This window comes from Chenopodium quinoa, unplaced genomic scaffold (genome assembly GCF_001683475.1).
Source record: "Chenopodium quinoa cultivar QQ74 unplaced genomic scaffold, ASM168347v1, whole genome shotgun sequence".
NCBI classification, from domain to species: domain Eukaryota; kingdom Viridiplantae; phylum Streptophyta; class Magnoliopsida; order Caryophyllales; family Amaranthaceae; genus Chenopodium; species Chenopodium quinoa.
The window spans coordinates 7,073,663-7,098,187 of record NW_018745684.1 but is presented as its reverse complement, the minus strand read 5'-3'; the positions used below and the strand labels follow the sequence as shown (position 1 = coordinate 7,098,187).

At 37.9% G+C, this 24,525-nt stretch overlaps 1 protein-coding gene across 6 annotated transcripts; it reads left to right on the top strand.

Moving 5' to 3' along the window:
* Positions 1–1,664: 1,664 nt before the first annotated feature.
* Positions 1,665–19,924, top strand: LOC110718224 (eukaryotic translation initiation factor 3 subunit I-like). 6 transcript variants are annotated; one of them, XM_021897037.1, is made up of 13 exons: positions 1,674–1,885; positions 2,078–2,264; positions 3,250–3,465; positions 4,329–4,456; positions 4,644–4,766; positions 4,857–4,946; positions 5,584–5,667; positions 15,833–15,926; positions 17,646–17,890; positions 18,001–18,133; positions 18,271–18,333; positions 18,743–18,935; positions 19,041–19,922. In XM_021897037.1, the coding sequence occupies exons 2-13, from the start codon at positions 2,081–2,083 to the stop codon at positions 19,177–19,179; spliced, it is 1,692 nt and encodes a 563-aa protein (XP_021752729.1). In that variant the 5' UTR covers positions 1,674–1,885; positions 2,078–2,080; the 3' UTR covers positions 19,180–19,922. The 6 variants fall into 6 exon arrangements, 5 of the variants coding, with proteins under 5 accessions (XP_021752732.1, XP_021752731.1, XP_021752729.1 ...); XM_021897038.1 differs by having other exon boundaries at positions 2,065–2,264; positions 17,652–17,890; XM_021897036.1 differs by having other exon boundaries at positions 1,675–1,885; positions 2,065–2,264.
* Positions 19,925–24,525: the final 4,601 nt, after the last annotated feature.

Sequence of the window (24,525 nt, the reverse complement as noted above, 5' to 3'; positions counted from 1 at the left end):
GATGAAATTATATATGATGTTGATCTAATATTGTTTATGAATCATGTAAGAAAAGTTCCCGAAGAACTTATATGCAACTTATTTATAGCCCTACAAATTTTATTGCAATTACTATCAAACTCTTGAAAAGTCTATGTGACTACATCATTGACATCTCAACTTGAAGTTTGAGGATATGAAAATTAGTGAGATTTGCATTTTGTATTTGCAAGAGAGCTATCATGCCAATTATGAAACGTCTAAAGAATATCAATGGAATACTTATGCGTGAGAATGTTTTATTATGGTCTAGAAGAACCATGATCAATGTATATAATTACATATGTTATATTAATTCATACGAGATTGAATAACAACATTAATAATATCATGTGTTGCCATTAAGGAATGTTTGATCAAATAATGATCATCGATTTCTATTAGTCATGACCTCCAGAAGAAGGCGTTACCGCATAAGTTTAAAGTAACTTTATTCAAACAAAGGTTTGGAATGATATAAAGATAAATCCATACATGGTGAAATGAAGACACTTTATATGTTCACGTGAAGACTTGAAGATGCAAATTCAAATTAGGAGGGTCGAAGAGCAAGGAATGATATTAAGGTATTAAATAATATGTAAGTGAAGAAAACTTAAATTATAACAAAAATAAAATATATAAAAGGGAAATTTTACACTATTGACTTTTTCAAGTTGTATCCCGCCCTCCTTTTGAAAGTTATACACTATAACCTTCAACTTACAATTATGTATTAATAGTGACCTTGTCGTTATCCTACCGTTAACAGTTACTATTAGTGGGGCCCACTTTACATCTATTAAAACTTTTTCTCGATTTGCATGCTAAAAAATATTTCGTTAAAGGTTTTAGAGGTCAATTTGCCCTTAAGGATCCAAATTGAGCTTGAATTTGGCTAAAAAATAACATAAAAGCCCGATTTTATCATTATACTCTTAAGTACAAAAATTCGATTATATCCCCATCCCTACCCTACCATTCGCCAAACCAGGACCCATATCCCGCTCCACTGGCAAGGATGGGCGGGCCCACTAACATCCGTACCTTTTACTTATGGCCTTATCCTAATCCCCACCCCCAAAGTGTTTAATTCACTAACTCGAGTTGGATTAAGGTCCTGTTTATTAGTTCACCTTATTTTTGTTTATCTAAACTTATTTGATCTGGTTTGATTTGATTTGATATGATCTGATCTTATTGTCTGATTTGACCAAACATTGACCTTAAGTGTATGATAATCTATAAGGAAAAAATATATCAAGTGGGATCTTGTTAAATTCGTAATAATGTGTATTTTATTAATATGTATTTTTCATAATTTTTTTTCTTTACGAAATTAAATATATTTAACGATAAAAAATTGCACATAAAACGATGATCAGATTTGAGCTTATTTTTTCTGATTTGATTTGATCTGAACTTATTTTTTCTGATCTGATCTAATTTGAACTTATTTTTTCTGATTTGATTTGATCTGAACTTATTTTTTCTGATCTAATTTGATTTGAACTTAATTTTTTTGATTTGAACTTATTATTTTTGAAATAAGTAAAAATTAGTTGAATTAAACAAGGCCTAACTCGCAATGGGCTAAGGTTTTTTTATTTTACCTGTCTAAAAAATAAATTAAATAATTTAGATCTGACGGTTGATATTATTTAGATCCGACTGTTGATATTACGCCCGTGTCTTTCAAATACCTCTCAATCTCCTACGTTGTACTAACATTACGTACCAAGAACTTCGTTTTTACGCTGTACGTTCTCCCACTCTCTCCTCCATTGAAGCGGGTTCTGAGCTTTCTCTCTCTTCCATTAAAGAAATTTCTGAGCTTTCTCTCCCCTCCATTAAAGCATCATCTAAGGTAAGATTTTTGTTGCAATATTCGAAACCCAATTTCACAATTTAGGGTTTAATGTGATTGTCAGTGTAGTCAGTTAAACGATTCATATTGTTGCTAGAATTTTGTTGCGCAATTTACATTGATATTATTAGCAAGATTTGATAAATTCGATTGATAAGAGTCTAATTCGTCTGCTAAAGTATTAATATTTAGAATATGAGGCCAATATTGATGAAGGGCCATGAAAGGCCTTTAACATTCTTGAAGTACAATCGAGACGGCGACCTTCTCTTCTCTTGCGCAAAGGATCACAAACCTATAGTTTGGTACGCCGACAATGGAGAACGCCTCGGTACCTATTCTGGACACAACGGTGCCGTTTGGTCCTGCGATGTCTCTTGTAAAACTCTATTACTCTTGTTTCTACTTCTTCCATTTTTATTTACTTGCAATCCAACTTTTTGTGGCATGTGCTTTGTGGTCGAGAATATATAATGTAAATGGACAAATTATTCAAAATAATTTTTACTCGTAATACCCTCTGTTCCTCATGTTAATTTTTTTTTTTTGATAAAATCGTTTGTTTACCTTAACTAATCATCTCAAAAAACAGAGGAAGTATTTTTTTTTTGTCTAAGTTGCTACTGTCTATATTAACAATCAGGCTACAGCTTTGTGTTTGAGACTTTCAGTAATTTTATAAACCTGGGTTTTCTTGATCATTGATGTTTTGTGTATTGGTGAAAACAGCCACTATTTTAAGAACAAATATTTTGAGCATGTTTGACAAACTTTGTTATAGAGTTAAGGTTTTGGGTTGGTTTGGATGTTGTTACATGGAAACGGTAGATTACAAGAGACCAACCCAATATTTATGATTGCCACTTGCTATTCGAGTTTTTTTAAACTCTAAATTGTCCTGAGTTTGGTTCAATCCTTCCCAATTTTGTTTCTTTGTATTTGTTCCGATACGTAGAATATATCTGCATATGTACATTTGAGGAAAAGTATATGAGGTATTTTGGGGTGTCACATTGGCTGTAGTGATGCAAAGCGTAAAGTTAGAACTGTAGAAGAAGGGGGGTGGAGTAAAAATAGTGCTGTGAAAGGGTGCCTTGGGTTTGATTTCATTTAAATCTTATTAATTGTTCTGTTTCATAGACATGGCATTATTATTGTCAACCTCTTGAAGATTATTGTGCAACTTCATATTGTTTTTGGTATAACTTAAACTTTGGACTGTTAACTGAATTTTGAGCAAACTTGCATTAGTTCTAATTTTTTTTTAAACGTGGGCTAAATTTCAGCATGAATATGTCTAAAGTTTCTACCCTTGTTTAAAGTTGTGAATTTGTGCCCTTAATTGATGATATCTTTTATTTCAGGGGATTCTTCCCGTCTAATTACTGCCAGTGCGGATCAGACTGTGAAGCTCTGGGACCTTAAAAGAGGAGAGGAATTACATACCTTCAAATTTGACTCTCCTGCCAGATCAGTGGATTTTTCAACTGGTGATAAACTTGCTGTAATCATCACTGATCCATTTATGGAAAAGACTTCTGCAATTCACGTGTATCGTATTGCAGAAGACCTCGATGAACGTAAGTATGCCATATGTTTTTCAATTTTTTGGACATTTGGACTATTTACATCATTTCCGGCTTAGGAATTATTGTATTGGTTTGTTGTATAATTATTTATAACTGCCCATTTCTTTCACTTGCAAGCTTAACTTTCGCTTTTGTATACTGTATGTCTGAAGACTCTGAACTGTTATTTTATTTGTAGCCTTTTGTGTTTTAGGGCTTAGTTTGTAGAGATGGAGGTAGCTTTTACTCTACAAACAGTGCTTTGGAATGGTTAAAAATTGAACCTAATGCCTTTAACTCGTAGATATATCTTTTAGACATAAAAAATAGTTTTGCTTTCCTTTTTGGGTTTTTTTTTTTTTTTTTTTTTTTTTTTTTTTTTTTTTTTTTTTTTCTAACAATTAGAATTACCACACTTTTTATACTGTTGATCTGAGGGATAACTTCTCAACAACTTGCATCTACTTGCACATTTAATCCATCTTATTGGCTGTACAATCACTAACGTGTACTAAGAACAATTACTTTTCCATAAGGGTCTTCATTAGTGTGGTGATGCTATGTGTGCTTTTTGTTTCAGAGATATGTGATCTTGTCATATGATACTTTGGGGGCATTTTCTAATCATTTAGTATGGTAATTTTTTTTTTGATATACATTTTTTTTATTTAGGAGGCTTAGGTTACTTTTTTAGCTGAACATTATTATCCACTCTTTTTTATAAGCAACATGCAGGCTTTTGGCTTTAAGGCATTTACGCTAATATTACTTGTCTATGAATTTGTGTGTATATCCATTAACATTTATCCCTTCTCACTTTATTATCCTTGAAATCTGCTCCCAAAGATTACATCATTGTTTACCTTGATTTGCAGAGAGTGATAGGCCAGTTCTTGTCATCAAGGGTCCAAATGGAAGAATCAATAGAGCTGTTTGGGGGCCTTTAAACAACACTATAATCAGCTGTGGCGAAGATGCTATCATCCGTGTCTGGGATCCTGTGGTAAGAAGCACTACCAATCGTATCATTTTTGTTTGTTATATACTTGTATCCACATAGCCTTGAGTCTTGGAACTTCATGAAAGAACAGTGCGCCTTAAAATTCTGTTATATGATTTACGTATGCTTGAGTTCTTTTTGCTGCTTTTGCCATGTTTGGTGGCTTGATTTTTAGTGCTTCAAATTGCAGACAGGCCAAGAGATGATGTCTACAAAGGACCATAAATATGGTCACACGAAAGCAATTACATCAATTTGTCTATCTGCAGACAAGTCACATTTCCTTACGGGCTCTCTGGATAAATTAGCAAAGGTTGTATATCTCATGATATTTGAATGAATTAAGATACTGTGTTGATTTTTGTTTGTTTTTGTACTAACATGGTTTGTTTTCTTTCTTCAGCTCTGGGACACAAGGACTTTAACTCTCCTTAAATCCTACAGTACAGAGCAACCTGTGAATGCTGTTACCATGTCTCCTTTACTGGACCATGTATGTTACTTTAATTTTCATTTTCATTTATTTTATTTCTTCTGATTTGTTGTTGCCAGTTTTACTAGCTGTGTGGTGTCTATATTTGCACTGCTCCAGTTTTCCCATGGTATATTTTCTTAGGGCAAGAAATTTGGTATTTGAATGGTTTTCACTACAGGATGTTTGATGACTTGATGAGTCTTAAGCCTCAACTGGATCATCATATATCTCACTTTGTACTTGTATCACCATAATTATGTTAGATAGCAGTTAGCATGATGAATGAGAGATGTCGGGATTGATTTATTGCTACCCTATATGATATGCTTTTAATTTGTTATTGACATCTAGTTTAGTGATGAGAGAAATTAAAGTGACTCATAGTTATGTGCAATTTTTATTGATTGTGAACTGGTATACGGCTTGGATCATGACTCCTTATATCGACTCACAGTTATCCTGCTTGAGGTGGGAACCTATATAAATATATATGAGGTATTGAGGGTAATGATGCTATATAGGAATACCTTTTTAATGTGCATGTGGTGCAGCAGAGCTTTTTGTTTTCCCGTACAATCTGTAATATTCTCATAAATTCCTTTGTTATATAAGCTTACAGCATTAGACATTGCTTGAACTGTGTTTTCTCCTACAGGTTGTGCTTGGAGGTGGTATTGAAGCATCATTAGTGCCTATAGTTGGTCGTGCAGGAAAGTTCGAAGCGAAATTTTTTGATAAGGTAAATTACACATAATTATGTGTGAATGAAAGATTGCATTTGTTATTAGTATGAATGGGTAAAAAGGGGGCTGAAAGACTTATCAGCTTACTGATACTTTTGAGTTGCACTGTCCACCAATAGTATAACTGTGTCTCTTCTTGAAGACGTGTTGCATTTTTCATGTCAATTCCTACATGTAAATGTCCAACTTGTCAAAGAAAGAGCATATAAGGCCCCATGCTCATGCCTGTAGTAACAATTTGCTTTATTTTACATATTGTTCCATTATTCACAACCAATGTTACATGGACTCGGGTACCCATGTCCAACACGAGTACATGTCCAAGCGCCCGACTCGACTATTTTGTGAATCAATTTCCATGGTTTTGAACTAAAAATGAAGTGTCCAAGTGTCATACTCATGTCCAAATGTCAAGGGTCCAACATGGGTACTTGAGATAAAATGAAGAGTCTATGTAACATAGGTTCCATAGATAAACAAGATTACATGCTGAGTATGTTATCAGCTTAAGCAATGCACATCGTATTTCTTTTGAACTGGTATCCAACACCTCTCGATAGACTTGCAGCAAACATGTATCAAGGCTTTTGCAACCAAAAAACTAAACACCTAACAACTCTATGTTAGTTTAGCCAGCCCGAGATCTTCAGCCGATCCTAAATCTGCTTCTATTTGCCCAATAGGGGATGGATATCTTAGGGCCATTTCCCGATACTCCGTACCAGAAAAGATGGCTGGTAGTCGGCATTGACTATTTCAGCAAATGGATCGAGGCCGAAGCAGCCTCGAACATCACAGAGCAAGCTGTCAGGAAATTCATGTGGCAGAATATAATCACTCGCTTCGGAATTCCGAAGGTCTTTGTCTTCGATCATGGGAGGCAGTTTGATAATTTGGCGCTAAGGCGGTACACTGATCAATTTGGCATCAATTTGGCATATTCTGCAGTATGTCATGTGTAGAGTAATGGTCAAGTCGAAGTTGCAAACAAGCAGATTCTCAACGCTCTCAAGAACAGTGTTGAAGATCAAAAGTCTAAGTGTATAGAGGAACTTCCAGGAACTCTCTGGTCACTTCGGGCGACTGTAAAAGAGGCAACGGGACATTCACCTTTTAAGCTAGTGTATGGATCCGAAGTCATTCTTCTAGTGGAAATCGACACAGAAAGTCCGTGGGTAAATCTCTTCTCGGCCGTAGAAAACGAGCAACTCATGATAGAATCCCTCGATTTTCTTGACGAGGTCAGAGATTTGGCTTAAGACAGATTGGCTGCATACAAGCAAAGAATCAACAAATTTTACAACCGAAGAGTCCATGCAAGACTTCTCAAAATTGGAGATCCTGTCCTTGGGAATGCTGCAGCTGTGCAAAAAGGTCGCATTCATGGGAAACTATCAACCACTTGGGAGGAACCCTATGAAATTTTTGATGAACTTCAGCCCGGAACATACCGACTTTGACAGTTGGATGGAACTGAGCTGAAGAACACTGGAACGCAGATGTACTTAAGAAATATCATGTGTATGCCCTTTCGGCGAAGAACGATCTATGTAAGTGCATCTTTTTAATTAATGAAAGGCCCTTGAGCCACCATTTATATAAATTTAGCAAGTTTCTGTTTTTCTATCTTCTACATTTTTTTAAAAAAGAGGTTTCCCTTCGGCACTGTCCGAAGTATATCCCACTAGAGGCATTGTACTTCGGATAGCCATCAAACCTGCCAAACAAGGAACAATGATTTCACCACCGAAGTATAGCTATTTCAGGGCATCGTACTTTGGATAAATCAGTTCCTTGAGGCAAAGAGACCGTGGACAAATCTAAAGCATAGCCTAAACATTGGCATCGTGCTTCAGAGGAGTTATATCCGAGGCATTTCCAGAATGATGGCCTTGTGTTTCGGATAGTCATTCCCTCGGATGAATTTTAAGAATTGAGAGAATATTGCTCTTGGAGTCTAATGCTTCTGAGCAACGAACTCATAGATTCTTAAAAAAAAAAAGAAGAGAAAGGGAAAGAGCAAAAACTTCAAAATTTTGCAAAGATAAAGTTTCATCCGCACTAAAAATTTGAAGCAAGTACCTCAGAAACCTGAAGATCGAAGCTTTAGAAATCTGGGGGGCAAGAAGCACTCAGGTAAGCAACGGTTCCAAGCTGAAGCTCAGTACTTAGAATTTTTTTTGCAAAAAAGTGAAAGCAAATTAAAGCAAAAAGAATAAGTAGAAGGAGTAAGGTAAAAGGAAAGCAAACCATAGCATTCATAGTAGTTTAAATATGCTCGGAACTCCGAGCCACATATAAGTTGAAGAGTTTGTACAAGGCAAGCTGAGGCAAACGAAATTCTACATCGGCAGCCGCCCATAAGCGGAAAAACACAGCTACCGAACTAAGTACAACTACTTAGATTAAACAAAATTAAGAGTTTGTACAAGGCAAGCTGAAGCAAAAGTTAAGGCAAAACAAATGCGGCAAAAATAGCAGTTAGGCACAAGTGGATCCGTAAGACTCTGAAGACGACTGCCCGAATCCCTATGCTTCAGCATCAGTAGGACCAAGCTGAGCAGCTACGCTGGGGCCCTCAGAAGTTTCAGCACCAGCTTAAAAGGAGGCTGACTGAGCAAGAGTCTTTTCAAACTCTCTCTTCTTAGCTTCTTCTCTATCCCCCTCTTAGGCCTCCCGCTCAGCTCGAGCCTCAGCTTCAGCCGACGAGCTAGAAAAGCGACCTCAGCAGGACTGGCAGTGTGCAGATGTGGGTCATTAGGGTCCATAGACCACTCCTCAGCTGCATCCCAATTTATGCTGGGATCGTCGTAAAAAGCAAGGCGCCGAGCAACCTGGAAGCCGTTGTCAAAACCCTCGTCATATTGGTCTTGGGTAACAGCTGGGCAGCCTCAAGATCAGCCTGAGCCTTAGCGGCCCATTTAGTCTGAATCTGCAGCTGACCACGGACGTCATTCAGTTCAGCCTAAGCTTGGGAAAGCTCGGTATCTTTACCTCCCAGCTTCAGCTCAGCCTCAGAGAGCTCCACGTCCCGAGCATCTAGCTCGCTCCTCAGTCGCAGAATTTCAGCCTCAAGCTCGGATTGCTTTTACTTGGCCTCAGCTTCGACCAGAGCAACCTTCTCAGTAAATTCTTCAGCCATCTACTGCCGAGCCTCAGCCTCCCGTTGTACCTTCTGCTCAATGCGAGCCTTGAAGCTCGGAATGTCAACAACCCCATACTCTTGGTTCAGCGCCTGACCCTCGTCTAGCCACGGGAAGATGGACTGTTCCATTTCCTGGGAGAAAGTATTGAAGCTGGAAGCCATAGAGTCCATATTAGCTCGGAGGGCAGTGGCATCTTCTTCGGCCTTCTGCCTTTTTAGCTCGGCAAGCTGGGCTCGGCACTCAGCTTCTTCGGCTTTTCCTGCCTTGGCCTTCAGCTCCTCGTTCATTTCCACAACAATGAAATGGTTATGAACGACCTGTAGAAAGGAAGAGCAATAATTAGCCGAGGTTAAAAAAAAAAAACTTAAGTAAAAAAGCTTAAGTATAAACAAGTTTACCTACATCAGCAGCCTTTGATTCTCAACAAATGGATCTGGAACCCTCACGAAGGGCTCAGATACCCCAGCTGCGGCCCAAATGGACCAAATCTTCGCCTTCTCCAAATCGGATAGGCCGGACAGGTCACCGAAGAACTCAATTGCTAAGGCTCGGTGAGAAAGAAAAGCGTTCCTAGCAGCATTAGGTGCGACCAGTAGAAGGGCAGACTCAAACCACATCTCAGTAGATTGGAAAGTCTAGAAGGAGTTGCCTGCCGAAGTTGAAGACAGGCCACGTGCCGAGGAGATGATGGAGGAGTTAAATTTGTGGGGTACTCCTAGGTCTCAGCCAGTTACCCAGGAGGGGGAGTCTTCTGCTGCACTTCCTCGTCCCGAGTCTTGGGAGGAGGAGGAGTCTTCTCTTTTCTCGACTCCTTGGTCCGAGGTTTCTTTACAGGAATGGGGCAGCTTGAAACTGCCTGGGCAAAACAACAACCCTTCTCTTCCTCGGATCCAACATGACTTCGTCTGAAGATGATTCGTCCGAAGTTGACTCAACTTGAGCAGCCTCGGCTAGGGGTGTTTAGATCCGGGTATCCAGATTTTCAGGTACCCGAAAATCCGGGTACCCGGATCTTCGGGTAGTTGATAAGTCGGCCCGTGTCCCGTCTCGGATTTAAATTAGTTGATCTATAATACTTGATAATACTACATAATTTTTTTTTTTATAATACTAGATAATGCTATCAAATTAACCTGCCAAATTACAGATGCGAGTAGCTTATTTTTGTACTCGTAAGTTTGTATTCGAGTTTACCCAGATCCACCACCGAAACCCCAAACCCACAACGAACCAACAACCCAACACCACCGATAGCCCTAACCCACAACCCACAATCGAAACCAACCTAACGAAACCCCACCCACACCAAACCGAAACCAACACCACCAGAATTTAACCAAAAATAATGAAGTTTACCAAAACTAGCACGAAAATTACCAGAAATCATATCATATAAATGGATTTATTAAAAATTCAATATTTTTAAAAAATAAAAGAAAATAAAAACAAGAAAGCATACCCTTTAAACCGAAAACGGCCTTGAATTTCACCTCAAATTTGGTTTAAAACGATCAAATTCGACATGAAAACTTTAGATCTAGAGTTTTCATGGTCAAATTTGACCATTAAAACCTTCGTTTTGACCAAATTTCGCGAATTTCAAAACTAAAACCTTCTTTTTGACCATGAGAAAGAAAAGGCGTGAGAAGAACAGAGGAAAGAGGAAGAACATACGAAAGAGAAAGAAGGGAGGAGAGGAGAGAAGGAGGAAATAGAAAGAGGAGAGGAGACTAGGAGAGCGTGAAAAGTTGAGAAATGAGAAGGAGAGAGAAAGAGAGTAAGTGGGAGAAGAGGAGAGATAAAGAAGAGGATGAGGATAAGAAAAGAAGATAGGGTGGGTAATGGGTACACTATCCGGGAAAGTTGACTTCTCCAAATTTTTTTTTATTTTATTTTTTAATGGGTATCCGGGTACCCGATAGTAGCAAAGTTTGTCCTATGTCCCGGCCCACGAAAATGCTATTTTAGCGGGACGGGTACCTGGCCCGAAAAAAACAAAAAAATTTGTCAATTTCCCATCGGGTTTTTTGCGGGTCATCGGGAAATCAGGACGGGACAACCGGGTCGGGTTTTTTTGAGCACCCCTAGCCTCGGCTGGCTCTCCTTTGTTCTCTTCTTCTTCGTCGGACTGCATAAGAAAGAACAAGGGAGCAAAGAGTCACGTAAGTTCAAAAAAAAAAAAAACAAAAAAAGAAGGAAGAAGCAAATTCAGACAAGTCCAAAGGCTCACCGAAGTCTTCAGTAGACGAGCGTCTTCAGAATCTTCTTCTTCTTCGGCTTCTTCTACTCTTGGCTCAGCAGCAGAAGTTGAAGGCCCAGCTCCGTTTCTAAAGACCTCAGCGGCGATAGTTACAGCTGCTTGTTCTTCAGCAGAAGGGAAAAAGAAGGGGTCGACCTTCTCAAACCAAGGTCTCTACGCCTGATACTCAACAGCGCTGACCACCTGAAGCCTCTTCCGGTGCAGGAAAGGGCCCGATCCTTGGAATTAGTGATTTTGGGGGTGTTGGTGATCGGGTTCCTCTCCTGACTGATCCCGAGCACTTCGTAATCAACGCCCGAGTTCTCTTCGTACAGCTTTGGAAAAACAAAGAACAATGGTTAGCTTGGCCGAGAAAAATAAGCGTCAGAAAGCAGAAAATTATAAAAAATAATAAAGTTTTCGGCCCCAGCCCAGTCCCTTACCGCCTTGGTACTTTCGGCTAAGGTCGACAACATCAAGTATCTTCTCCTGGATGATATAGTGGCAGCAAGGCAGCCAAATGGTAGGCACATTTGCCATTCGGCCTGTGGCCCTAGGCATGTGGCTCCTGCCAAAGAACTCCATCTGTTTCAGATCGGCGTCAGAGAACTCATCAAGCCCGATGCTGAACATCTTAGGATCGGGCTTCCTCAAGTATCGGGGGCTGTCGAAGAAATTTGGATGATCCTCGTCTAACGGCGCCCGAACCCAGATCTATTGGCCTATCCAGTCTTTATCCGAAGTATCATTCGGATAAGTAGAAAGGAACCTCCTCTCATCTTCAATTTGCCACCAACCAGGGCCGTGCCATTTATTGGACTGCTTATTTGGCATCAGCTTATGCATGCAGCGGAAGTAGTGCACACTCGACTCAAGCCCGTAAAATAGGCAGACCCAAAGATAGGTCACTATTCTTCGGATACTGACGGGGGTCAGCTTAGATAGCGAGATGTTATACCCATTCAGCACTTTGATTATAAAGGAATGGGCAGGAAACCGAAGCCTCACTACTAGAAAATAGGCTATTTCCGACGGAGCGGTTCCGACGGGCAGGTAATTCCGTCGGATATTTCCGACGAATTTAAAAAAATCCATCGGATTCCGTCGGAATATTTGTAATTTACGACAGAATATTCCGTCGAAAAGCTAAATTTCCTACGGAAAATAAATCCATCGGAATATTTAATTAAAAAATAAAAAAAAACCCTTTCCGCCTCATTTTCTCTTTCCTCCTCTTCTTTTTCTATTTCCTCTTCTCTTTCTCTTTCCTCCGCCTCTTTTTCTCTTTCCTCTTTTTTTTACCAGAGCCTCTTTTTCTCTTTCCTCTTTTCTTTCCTCTTCTCTTTCTCTTTCATCCTCTTCTCTTTCTCTTTTCTCTTCTTTCCTCGTTCTTCTGCTTCTTCTCTATTCCTCTTCTTTTCTCCCTTTCTTTGTTCGTCTTTTTCCTTCCCCCCTTTCTCTGTTCCTCTTCTTTTCCCCCTTTCTTTGTTCGTCTTTTTCCTTTCCCCCTTTATGTTCTCTCGTTCTCCTCTATTTCGTTTCTCTTCTTCTTTCTCCTTTCTCCTTTCTTTCATTCTCACAAAATCACGCATGAAAACTCGAAGGGTTTTAATTTTTTGAACAATGTAAGGGTTTTTATGTCAAATTCGACCATGAAAACTCTAAAGTTTTCATGGTCGAATTTGATCTTTAAAACCCAAACTCAAGCCAATTTCGAAGTTCTCATGGTGAAATTCAAGGTATGTTCTTTGTTTCTTATTTAATTTTGGTTTTTGAATTTTTTTTTTTTAATTTTATGATGGGTTTTTGAAATTTGCAGTGGCTTCGGGGTTTTGGTTTTTGAAATTCAAGGTGGTTTAGGGAAACTGCGGTGGTGGTGGGTGGTTTGTGTTCGGGTAATGGCGGTGGACTGGTGAGTGGTGGGGTAGTTGCTTAATTTGGGTTTAGTTTGGGTGGTTTTAGATTTAGGTTTAGTTTTGATGGTTTTAGATTTAGGTTTAGTTGGGTGGTTTTAGATAGATCTGGGTTTAGTTTGGGTGCATTAAGGTTAGTTGGGGTAGGTTCGGTTTGGTTAGGGTTAGGTGGGGTGGGTTTGGTTTGATTAGGGTTAGGACTTAGGAGGTGGGTTACGTTCGGTTAAGGAGGGTGGTAGGGTGGTTCGGTTTGGTTGGAGGTGGTGTTGTTAGGGTTGTTGGGGTGGTGGTGGTGCGTTAGGGTTTAGTTTGGGTGCGTTAGGGTTAGGTGGGGTGAGGGTGGGGTTGACAATGGGTTTTTAGTTGGCTGAAGGTGGTGACAGACCGTGCAGGTGGTGGTGCAGGGCAGATTTGTATTCCGTCGGAAATTTCCGACGGACTTTTCCGATGCCGGAATTCCAGTTCCGACAAAAAATTCCGACGGAATTTCCGTTAGAAGCAGTTTTCCGACAGAATATCTGTCGGAAAAGATCGTTTTTCCTACAAAAGGGCTTCCGACAACGGGTTTCGACGAAAATTCTGTCGGAAATGGGTTTTTAGACGGAATTCAGGGTGATTCAGACGGAATTTTTCAGTCGAAAATGGCCTGTTTTCTAGAAGTGCTTGTACTACAGCTGCCGAGTGTAAACCCCAGTATATCCAGGGGGGCGGTAGATTCTATCCTCGGCAGTAGGGATTCGGCACCAGTACCCATTCTCCTCCATTATGCCGTAGAAGATTTCTATTTGTTCGGCGAAGCGGTAGGTGGTGTTATTTTCGACCCACCATGAATAAGGTTCAGCCTTCATGATGCCCACATTTTCGTCCATATCAGTCCACTCCCTTTCCTCGGGAGTCAATGGCCTAGATGTCGAGGTCGCGCCTCGACCAGAGGTGCTAGCACCCTCCGAGACCCTGGGGGCATGCTGGAGATCGGCACAGCCCTGATTGCGACCCCTCTCGGGATAGCAGCAGCTCCAGCCCTGTCGTTAGGGTTCTGGCCGCTAAGAAGTGACATCATTTCTAAAGGGCGATTCCGCCTCAGAATCAATTGGGACATCTCCTCCTCCTCTTCCTCAACAATTGGTTCAGCCTCCATAGGCCTCCGTCTCCGGTCACTGGCCATTGTTGAACAGTGGAAGTGCGAGAAAACAGAAAAAAGGGGTACGTGAAAAGCAAAGAAAACCGAAGAAACTTCGAAGAAAATTTCATTTGTTAGATGCGAAATTTGTCGATCTGTGAATTCGGAACAACAAATTCTAGTTTAAAGCTTCGGATTGCTGAGTATAAGCGGAAAAAGAAAATCGGGTTAGTAGCAAAGATTAGCGAGAAGTAAGTGTGAATTAGGGAAAGGAAATGTGGGACGAGTGGCTTAAATACCTTCCAGAAACGGGAATTTCGGAAGTCCGTGCCACTAAAATCCCCACTAATCCCACTTCAATGTTCAGCTGTTCATATTCTCCCCTTATTAACTGTCCACTAAACCATCCAACTTACTTATTACTTCAAGAAATAACCGTTATTGCCTCCATAACCTCCAAATTTAAATGCTAATTAAAACCACATACTTCCCTCCATTTTGCAAGTCAAAACCGATCCATCATGCTTCCAAATCGGGTCAGGGGGCAAGTTGTTTGGGTCCAATTTACTACAATTGGGCCGGTCCACAAATGTTTTAATTGCAAAGCCCAAAGCAAGGTTCAACTCTCCATATATTTGCCAAGTCATTCAAGGCCCAGTCAAGGTGGCAAGCCCACTTTACTTAAGGCCCATTTATCCATTGAGCAAAGGTATAAAAGTCTTCAATCTTCTCTCTTTACATTCATTCAGTAAAAGCCTCAAGCAACTAATACTCTTGCATTGCTTTCTCTCTCTAAAACACTGTATTGACTTCGACATCGGAGGGGCCTTCCTCGGCACAACCCCCGAGGCCAGTTTACGTGTGTTTGCTGTGCAGGAAACCCTCGGCCCAGTCATCACTTGGACCAAGATCAGTCTTCAGCCCACAGGAATGGGCCTCGCCGAAGGTCCGATTGTTTTCACCCGAAATAACACCCTTTTCACAAGACTCATTGCTAATGCTGCCTTACGAACCTACTCTAACTTCACTAATGGTACAGATATTAATCAGGTTTATGCTCTGTATTTCTGCAGAGGAGATGTTGATGTCGTTACGTGCCATCAGTGCATCAAGGTTGATGTCGTTACGTGCCATCAGTGCATCAAGGCTACAGTACAGGTAATTGTAGATAAGTGTAAATTCAAGAAAGAAGGGATTGTTTGGTATGAGTTTTGCACCTTGCGCTATGCCAACCACACCATCTTCTCCCTCGATGAAGAGATTCCACCCAAAATATATTACAATGATACCGGTCTGGTAAGCGATCCCATTTTTGAACCACACCGTGAGCTCTTTACAAGCACCATGACTAATCTCTTTCTTAAAGCTGCTTATAACAAAAACCCTATTGGCTTTGCCATAAATGAAACGAATCTATCCGCGTCTCAGAAACTACGCGGCTTTGCACAATGCAGTCCTTATATCAGGAGTAACCTTTGTGAGAAATGCCTGTGACACTTATAGTCAGATGCGTCAATGGGCCTTCACTATAGTATTTTTTCCTAGTTGTAATCTCGATTCGATTTAATTGGATCCCCTTCTCCCATCGGACTACCTTCATCCCCTAAGCCGAATCCCCTATCAGGTGATAAATTCAAGACGGTCAAATACTCATTGAAAGTCTAATAATTTGCAACCTGACGAGGACTTGCATATCTTCTGAATTTTTGTCCTAATTTATTTTTTACTGAATTTCTGTGCCAGAGCAAAGTCCTGCTTCAGGTGCTGTTACCTGTCATCGTATTCTTCTCAATCGTAGGTGCCTTTTGTTTTTGGAGGTGGCGGTGTAGGCCATCAGGTAAGCTACAACACTTTTACTGGCTCCGTTTGTTTTGGTGGAAAATAATTTCCTGGAAAATGATTTTCCTTCATCTTTCTAGGGGTGAAAGTTCGGTTTTCGGTTTGGTTTTTTGCCCAAACCGAAACCAAACCACCAAATTTCGGTTTCTTGATTTTGCAAACCACACCGCACCACTTTAGCTTTGAAACCGAACCAAACCAAACCACCTAAATTTCGGTTTTCCTAAAAAAAACCAAACCGCACCGAATTTTCCTCTCAAGCATCCTAAACATCACATTTTGCAAAAAAACCGAACCAAACCACACCAATTAAAATTGAACCAAACCAAACCATACAAACATCCCACCTAAAACCCACCTACCACCCACCCTAACCTACCAAAAAACACCGAAACTACCACCACTAACCACCCACAACAATGCCCACTAACCACCACTAACCACCCATAGAAACTATCACCACTACCACCCACAACAACCACCAAAAACCACCTTATCACCACCCCTAACCCAGATCCGCACCCACCACAACCCACAACCCACCTTATTTCACCACCCTTCATCCTTTCCACCCAAACACTAACCCTAGATCGACCCACAACTACCTATCACCACCGCAATTCAATCTACACGGCTACGCCACCATAAAAATAAAGTAGGAAAAAAAATTCAAATCAAATTAAAATTAAGAAAAAGAGGACATACCTCACATTCCACCGAAAAACCTCGAATTTGGGTTTTAAAGGTCAAGTTCGACCATGAAAACACTAGATCTAGTGTTTTCATGGATGAATTTGACATGAAAAACCTTAGCTACTCAGTTGATGGCTTAATAACGTTGTAAATAAACTTATTCGCTGTGGGCTGGTGGGGAAAAGAGGAGAACAGAGTGATGGAGAAGAGATCAAAGAGGAGAAAGAAAGGACGGAGTTGAGAAGAGGAAAGGAGGGAGAGGAAGAACTAAGATTCTGAGAAGAGAAGAGAGGAGAGAAAGGGCGGAGAGGTGAGATCAGGAGAAGAAGAGGAAAGGAGAGGTGAGAGACTGAGAGTCAGATGAGGAAGTGAGGGATTAGGGTTTTTTTTTTTCCTTTATATACTTAGGGTAAAAGTGTTGGGCTAGGGGGCTTTTGGGCCTGAAATTTCGGTTCTGTTCGGTTTTGTTCGGTTTTTCGGTTTTTCAATTTCTAAAACCGAAACCAAACCGAAAACCGAAATATTTTTTTTTTCAAAACCAAACCGAACCACTTTCGAAAAAAAACCGAACCATATTTCTTATTCGGTTCGGTTTTCGGTTTGGTTCGGTTTTAACCCAAATTTGTTTCACCCCTACATCTTTCCATTTTCCTTTGTTGTTTTGATAAGAGATGGAAAACAACTTTTCTAAAGGTGGAAAATTGCACTTTAGAAAAGGAAAACAGTTTTCCTTAGAAAAAGAAGGTATGCCACATTTTTCTCCACTCATTACTTCTCTTTAATACTCTCCTCCCACCTTCCTTTCTTTTTCTCCTTAAGTTTTCCTCTAATCAAACAAACAAAGGAAAACCTTTTTTAAAATCATGTTTCCATTGAAAGTTGTTTTCCTTGAAAAGTGATTTTCCATGACAATTGTTTTCCTTTAAAACAAATGGAGCCTAAATCCGTCAATTCAAAGTTCCAGAACAAATTAAAATAAGCTGACAAGTGCACTCCTCAAAGATATTGAATATATTGACACTAGTTACAGGTGCGACTAACAATGCAACAGAAGCTACTGAAGATGAGACTGAAATTGAAGATGCTAGTAGGCTGCAATTGGCGCGATTTACCTATTCTCAGGTCAAGGATATGACAAATGATTTCAATAGAATGCTAGGAGAAGGTGGCTATGGAATTGTTTATTATGGTCGCTTGAGTGACAACCATAGGGAAGTTGCGGTCAAAGTGCTCTCAGAAAATGATGCCCCTAAGCAATTTAGCAATGAGGTTATTAACTTTTTGCCAACACTATAAATAACTTTCCTGAATATATACATACATATGGTGTTATACTGTCATTAAAAGGCAAATCTGCAATTTAAATGCTCGCGGCACAGGTTCAGGTTAATGTGCTAGGGAGGATACATCATAAAAACTTGGTTACTCTGATCGGATTCTGCGAAGAAGGAACCAGCAACTTGGCACTTGTTTACGAGTACTTATCTGGAGGGGACTTGAAAGATCTTTCAGGTTGTTAATTTTATACAATTAATTAATTAAGTGTATGTTAACTGTTAAGTATGGCCCGCATCATAATCATATTTCATCAAACTACTTGTTATTGTCCAATGCAACAATACTTAATATCGTTTGCTCGTGTTCATCAGAACATTCAGGTGTATTCATAAGCTGGAAAAGGAGACTTGCAATAGCCTTCGATACAGCTCAAGGTGTACAAGAAATATAATACTCATACATAGATTTTTTTTTTTTTTTTTTTTTTTTTTTTTTTTTTTTTTTGACAAATACATCGATTTATTTACACATACTCGTATAGTTATAAATAAAAGTCTTAACAATACTTTGCATTAGTGCTAACTTTCTAATAAGGCCAGGTAGTCATAAAAAGATTATTTTCCATGATACTTCAAGATTTATACATCGATCTAAATCTCAAGCTATCACTCACATCAGGCTAAGTAGCGTGACATAGTAGGAATTTCAATTATATTCTACTACTACTTGTAAAAAGAGACAGCTATTGTTTTTGAACAGATCGAGGAAATGTTTCATGTATAATTGTTTGTCAGTAAGATTAGCTGTTACAGCAATAAACGAGTTCATCATCTGTATCTACAGGACTGGATTATTTGCATACCGGTTGCAGCCCGCCAATAGTCCATAGAGATGTGAAGCCGGCTAATATACTACTAAATCAACATTATCACCAGGCAAAAGTAGCTGATTTTGGCTTCTCAAAAATATTCCCAGCTGAAAATGTCTCGAAATTAAAGACTCGAGTCATTGGAACTACAGCTTATCTTGCTCCTCAGTAAGTGCATTATCTTCATCTCCAGTCTATCTAATTACTTGATCACTTGATCTGATATATTATGTAATTAAGCTAAGGTTATGTTTATGATTATAATGAATACAGGTACCATTTAACCGGACAGGTGAATGAAAGGAGCGACGTTTACAGCTTTGGTGTTGTTCTGCTAGAGCTCATGACAGGGAAATCAGCAATCAGAAAAAATACACACCCATTTAATTTAATGGGTAACACCACTCTTTGAAAGAGGTGACATAGGTAGTATATTGGACCCGAGACTGCAGCTAGAGGTAGGCGAAAACTACAACACCATATGGAGAGTTCGAGCTTGGCTACTACCTCAATGGAGATGATGACAGCCGTGGTTTCAAATACTTCAATAGTACGATCACGAGTTCGACAGGGTTGCCAAATTATTTGAATAACATGTCCGTTTATATTATATAATCACAACCTCAAAATACATGCCACAAGGTTGTGTTGTAAGTAAATAAAAACGGAGCAAGTACTAAATACCCTTTCAATTTGGAAACAACGGCCCTTAAATTATTTTTTTTAAAAAAAATATCCCTTAAAATTTTTTGAGTGGCACTATAAATGGATTCCGGCAAATTATTCCGTTTGTGAGCCCCCACTACTTTGATGTCCTTTTCAGTTACTGCATCAAAAAAAAAAAAAAAAAAAAAAAAAAAAAAAAAAAAGAATTATATCCCTAACACACTAATTTGAATGATTAACTACCCTAATTTTCAAATTTATACTTCTTATGACTTATTCACCATAAATTACAAATTTCTAAACCAAAATCACTATATAATATATAAACCCTAATATTCCAAATTGATAATACATACTTCGATCCCCTAACTCCCAAATTTATAAACCCTAATTCCTTAAAAACAATTTTAATTACCTAATCCTCTAAATTGAAACCCTAGACCCCTAAAGTTATTTAGGGACCCTAATCACCTATATTAAGAACTCTAATTCCCTTAAAGTGATTTACAAACCTAATCACCCAAATTAAGAATTCTAATATTAATTTACCATTATGGAGTGAATTACAACATAAATAACAAATTTAATCACGGGAGATAAAGATTCAATCATAAATTTGGAAAAAACTTATGTGGACCTAAGATCCATAACTGCGCAATTGACTGTACTTTGAACATAGTGACCCTAATTTTAACATAGTAACCTTAATTTTGACATAATGACCTTTATAAAACTTGTGCGACGTTTAATATTATTGTGAATTTGAATCACGGCCTTATGTTGAACATAGTGACCTTTATTATTCATATTGACTAGTATATTAATTAAAAACTTCACTAAAAAAAATTTACCTCTTAGGACCTTCATAACAAAACAATAATTTTTTTTTTTTAACCTTTAATCTAAGGTAATAATAAAACGATCATAGTCAGTAGTGGTCCACAATAAATTAATGTAAATCAGGTCTATTTAAGAGTTTGTACATAAAATAAGTATATATTAATCGACCGGTTAACTCTATATAATGCCCCGATATATTGCTCGGACCCAAATAGTATAGTAATTCTTACTTAAAAATGTATTATCTTTGTCACACATTACCAACTGGATGTTATTATTTGATATTTAACCTCTTACAATTTATATGGATAATATCAATAATATATTAAGTTTCTATACGCATTAATATATTATTAACATTATCCATATAAATTTGTATGGAATATTAAATTTTATAAGAAAAAAATTGCAAATAAAAAATATAAAAAAAAATTACAAAACTCAATTGCACACCGAGTTGCCAATTATGTATTCATTAAATACATGATACAGAGTAAACAATTAATATCACCTTGCTTTTTATAAATTTAAATAAGATAGTACACATCTTATTTAATCTATTGCATTAAGGACAATCTTGCCACCTTTACTAATTACACTTGTAATTAATCAATCAATTATATTTATCGCGACAAAGTACTCTCACTTTAAGTATCAACATCATGTTTCCCATAAAAAAATTATTGAAGTTATATCTTTCACTGACCTGATAGCAATAGGGTTTCAAATAATATACTAAATCATGATATTTCCTTATAACTCGATATGATGCAAGTAATGTAGTGGAACAGAGGTAAATAATAGTATTACCTACTGATTTCCTAATAGTTGCCATATCATCATTATGTTTATTTTTTAAGTAATAGATCTGTATATAATATATGTTCCCACATAGTTGGTATGATCAATAATGAACAATTGATACAATAATATTAGCATGAACAATAATAAAATCAACTATATTAGTGTTCATAAGTATTAGTATGGCAGTGTATATAATAAATTAATTAATATCTATGCAGTTTATAATAATTCCACAATACTGCACTCTTGCTAAAATTTGAGAGCAAATAAAAGTAAATCCTAAGTACTAGAATAATCAAAAGTTACTTGATCAATGTATAGTAAAAGGTACTCTGAACTATTTTTTATTGATAAAATTGTCTTTTTCCACATATTTATCATGTAAGAAAATTACTCCAATTTTTTATTGATAAAATTGTCTCTTTCCACATATTTATCATGTAAGAAAATTACTCCTAAATAACCCTAGAAGCTAAAAAAACTAAAAAGGTAAAAAGTTATCCTTAGCCGATGTATGTTAACAACACCATTGGGTGTACCTATAAGTATTTGAATCTTTTAATAGAAAGAGAACAAATAAAAGGTAACATAAATAGCAACAATCAACAATAACGAATTATTAATGGAGATAATGCTACCGATTATAAAGTCAATAAAACTTACTAAAGCATGTAGTGAGAATTTTAGACATCAGATCAATCGAAAACACAAATTTACATAAAATAGGAATTTAGTCATCATTGATCGATATAACCCCAATTCATATTGATGCTATTCGTTACAAGTCCACCAATGTATATATCTAATATAATTAGCAACTAATTCTGCGTATGCCTCAAACACACAATCAGTGAAAAAATGGTAAACTAAGCAATCCAAAAATACAAGAAAATAATGGAATAATAAATAAAAGTTTAAGCAATATATTGTTGATACACATAAAATTAATAAAAAGATTCAGATTGATACCATTTTTTAATAACAAATTAATTAAAGATTATGATATAGGTGTATGGCAGATGCATATACTTGAAGAGAAAGAACAAGATAGAGATGTAATTAATCCATACGACGTAGTGTGTTTTCCCGTATTTCTTCATTCTTCGGTTTGTTTGTTTGATTTGTAGACTTGTTTTATGGCTCTCTCGCTCTCGATCTCTTCGCGTCAAGAAAAGACACCACATTGTATGGATTAATTACATCTACCGTTACTTTACCCCATCAAGGATATGCAATTAGCGCTACAACGAATTGCAATTTCTATAAGTTCGAACCACAAAAAACAACAAGAGAAATAATTCAAAAGGTTTGTTAAGAGAATATGATACCTTGAGTTGCGAAAATAGAATCAAGAACACAATCGGAACACTCGTAAAAATAAAAACTAAAAAAATAAGAGGTTTGTTTTTCTAAATAGATACGTATGCATTTTATATCCAACTGTTGGAAAGAACCGAGTTTTTTTTTTTTTTTTTTTTTTATAATATTCCAAAGATTCTCTTGTATTCAAGCCAAACAACATATAATAGCAACGACTAATATTAGCAAATTAAAATTTATCTCAATTAAAAATCTATCTAATCCAATTTGCGAAATTTTATCAATGGAAGGGTGAAATTATGGGTTACATACCTGACTGTAGTTTTACCGAACTTTGCTCTAAAAAGCCCCGACTTCAAATCACACAATCCTGTAACAACTTCGATTTTTGCCCAAAATCTGAAAAACATCAACTCCACATCACGTAGAAAATTCGAAATACGCAATAATTTAGAGTTTAATTGTTGTTTATCGGTTTACAAAGCATAATTCATCAGATAATGTGCTTGTTGGGATGGGAGGGTTTAATCGTGTCTTTGTGAGGAAGATGGAGAGTTTAATGAGGGGATATGAAGATGCTAAACTTTAATGTTGGGTAGGTTGTAAATAGTGAAAATACTTTTACAGATTACTGTAATAAAGTTATGGTTAGGTACTTACTACTTAGGTAGCTCTAATTCTAAATGTACTATATTTTGTTAGCCAAATCTAACCTTAATTACATAATTGAATGATCTTTAACGGAATTAGCTCATTAATGTTACGTTTGGAAATATATTTAAATAAGGATGGTCACGAATGAGAAAGTTTTTTTTTTTTTTTTTTTTTTTTTTTTTTTTTTTTTTGTTTCAACATTGGGAATTTTGTAATTTGTAGTTAAACCGTGCTTAATTGTCTATTAGACTACTACTAGAAGAGTTATTTTGAAGTTAAGTTTAAAAAAAAAAAAAATCAAAACCTTTTCTTTTCCATGGATATTTTTAATTTTTTCAAGGATTTTAACAATCACCGGTATTATCAATTTATCACTAGTATTTTGGATTAAAAAATATTTTTTTTTAAGAAAATTCTAGGGTTTATGTCATTTCTGTTTCGGGGTTTTCTGATGTCCTGCGGGAGAGTTACAATTCCGAGACTGGAACCGGACGCCTGTACCTGCAAAATAACGGAGACTCCTGAGAGCTCCGCCTCCAACGGTCAAGTTAGTACCTGATTAAGGAGTAATTAATACAGAAATTAAAGTAATAAGGTCTCTCTAGGTGAGAGTATTTAATGTAGGTAATCTGCTTTGCTAGCGAGATCAGCCGGTTATTAGTGTGTTCTGTCAATTATTCGGTCCCTTGATTAATGAGGATTAATCGAGTATTTATAGCCTTGGGAAGCGTGCAACTCTCTAGGTTTAAGGTAAACCTAGGGCCGAACGGGCTTCTAGACTGAAATGGGCCTTGATGGCCGGTTGTCCCATTTGGCATGGGTGGACACGTGGCGTGTCTTAAGTGGTCCGTGGAGGACGCGTGGCGGAACCTGGTTGGTCCACTTGTCAAACGGCGCTTGGTGGATAAAAATCCCCTAATCATTTGCCCCTCACAGGTGGCACGCGACTGGTCACGTGTCGCCTGTGACAGGCGTCGCACGGTGACAGGCGACGGCCCGTTACAGGTGTCACCTTGCAGACGGCCGGGAGATTCTCCCGCCCAAATTTGAATTCGGAAGCGACCCTTCGCCTTCTCATTTTGCCTATAAAAGGAAGTGCTGACTTCGGTCATTTTCACATTTGAGAATTTTTGCGAGAACATTCGGACCCCTGAACTTGCTCTGACATTTTCGGACTTTTTCTGCCTACCGCCTGTTCTGACAAGCCGACTGACCCGAACTTTCAGGACTTCATCAACTGTCATCCGTTCAGGTAACTCAGTTCTCTTACTCTTAATTTTCTTTTTATTTTTTGAAATGGCACCATGGAAGCACACGACACGCCCTAAGTTAGTGATCAGCCGGTCACCGGGGACGGCTGAATCTAGGACTAGGAGTGCCGCCTGCCCTTTTCTGGACCCATCTTTGCCCTTTATACAAAGTCCGACTGAATCTGTGTCTATGCAGAACGTGATGGCCAGAACAAAAAAGACTG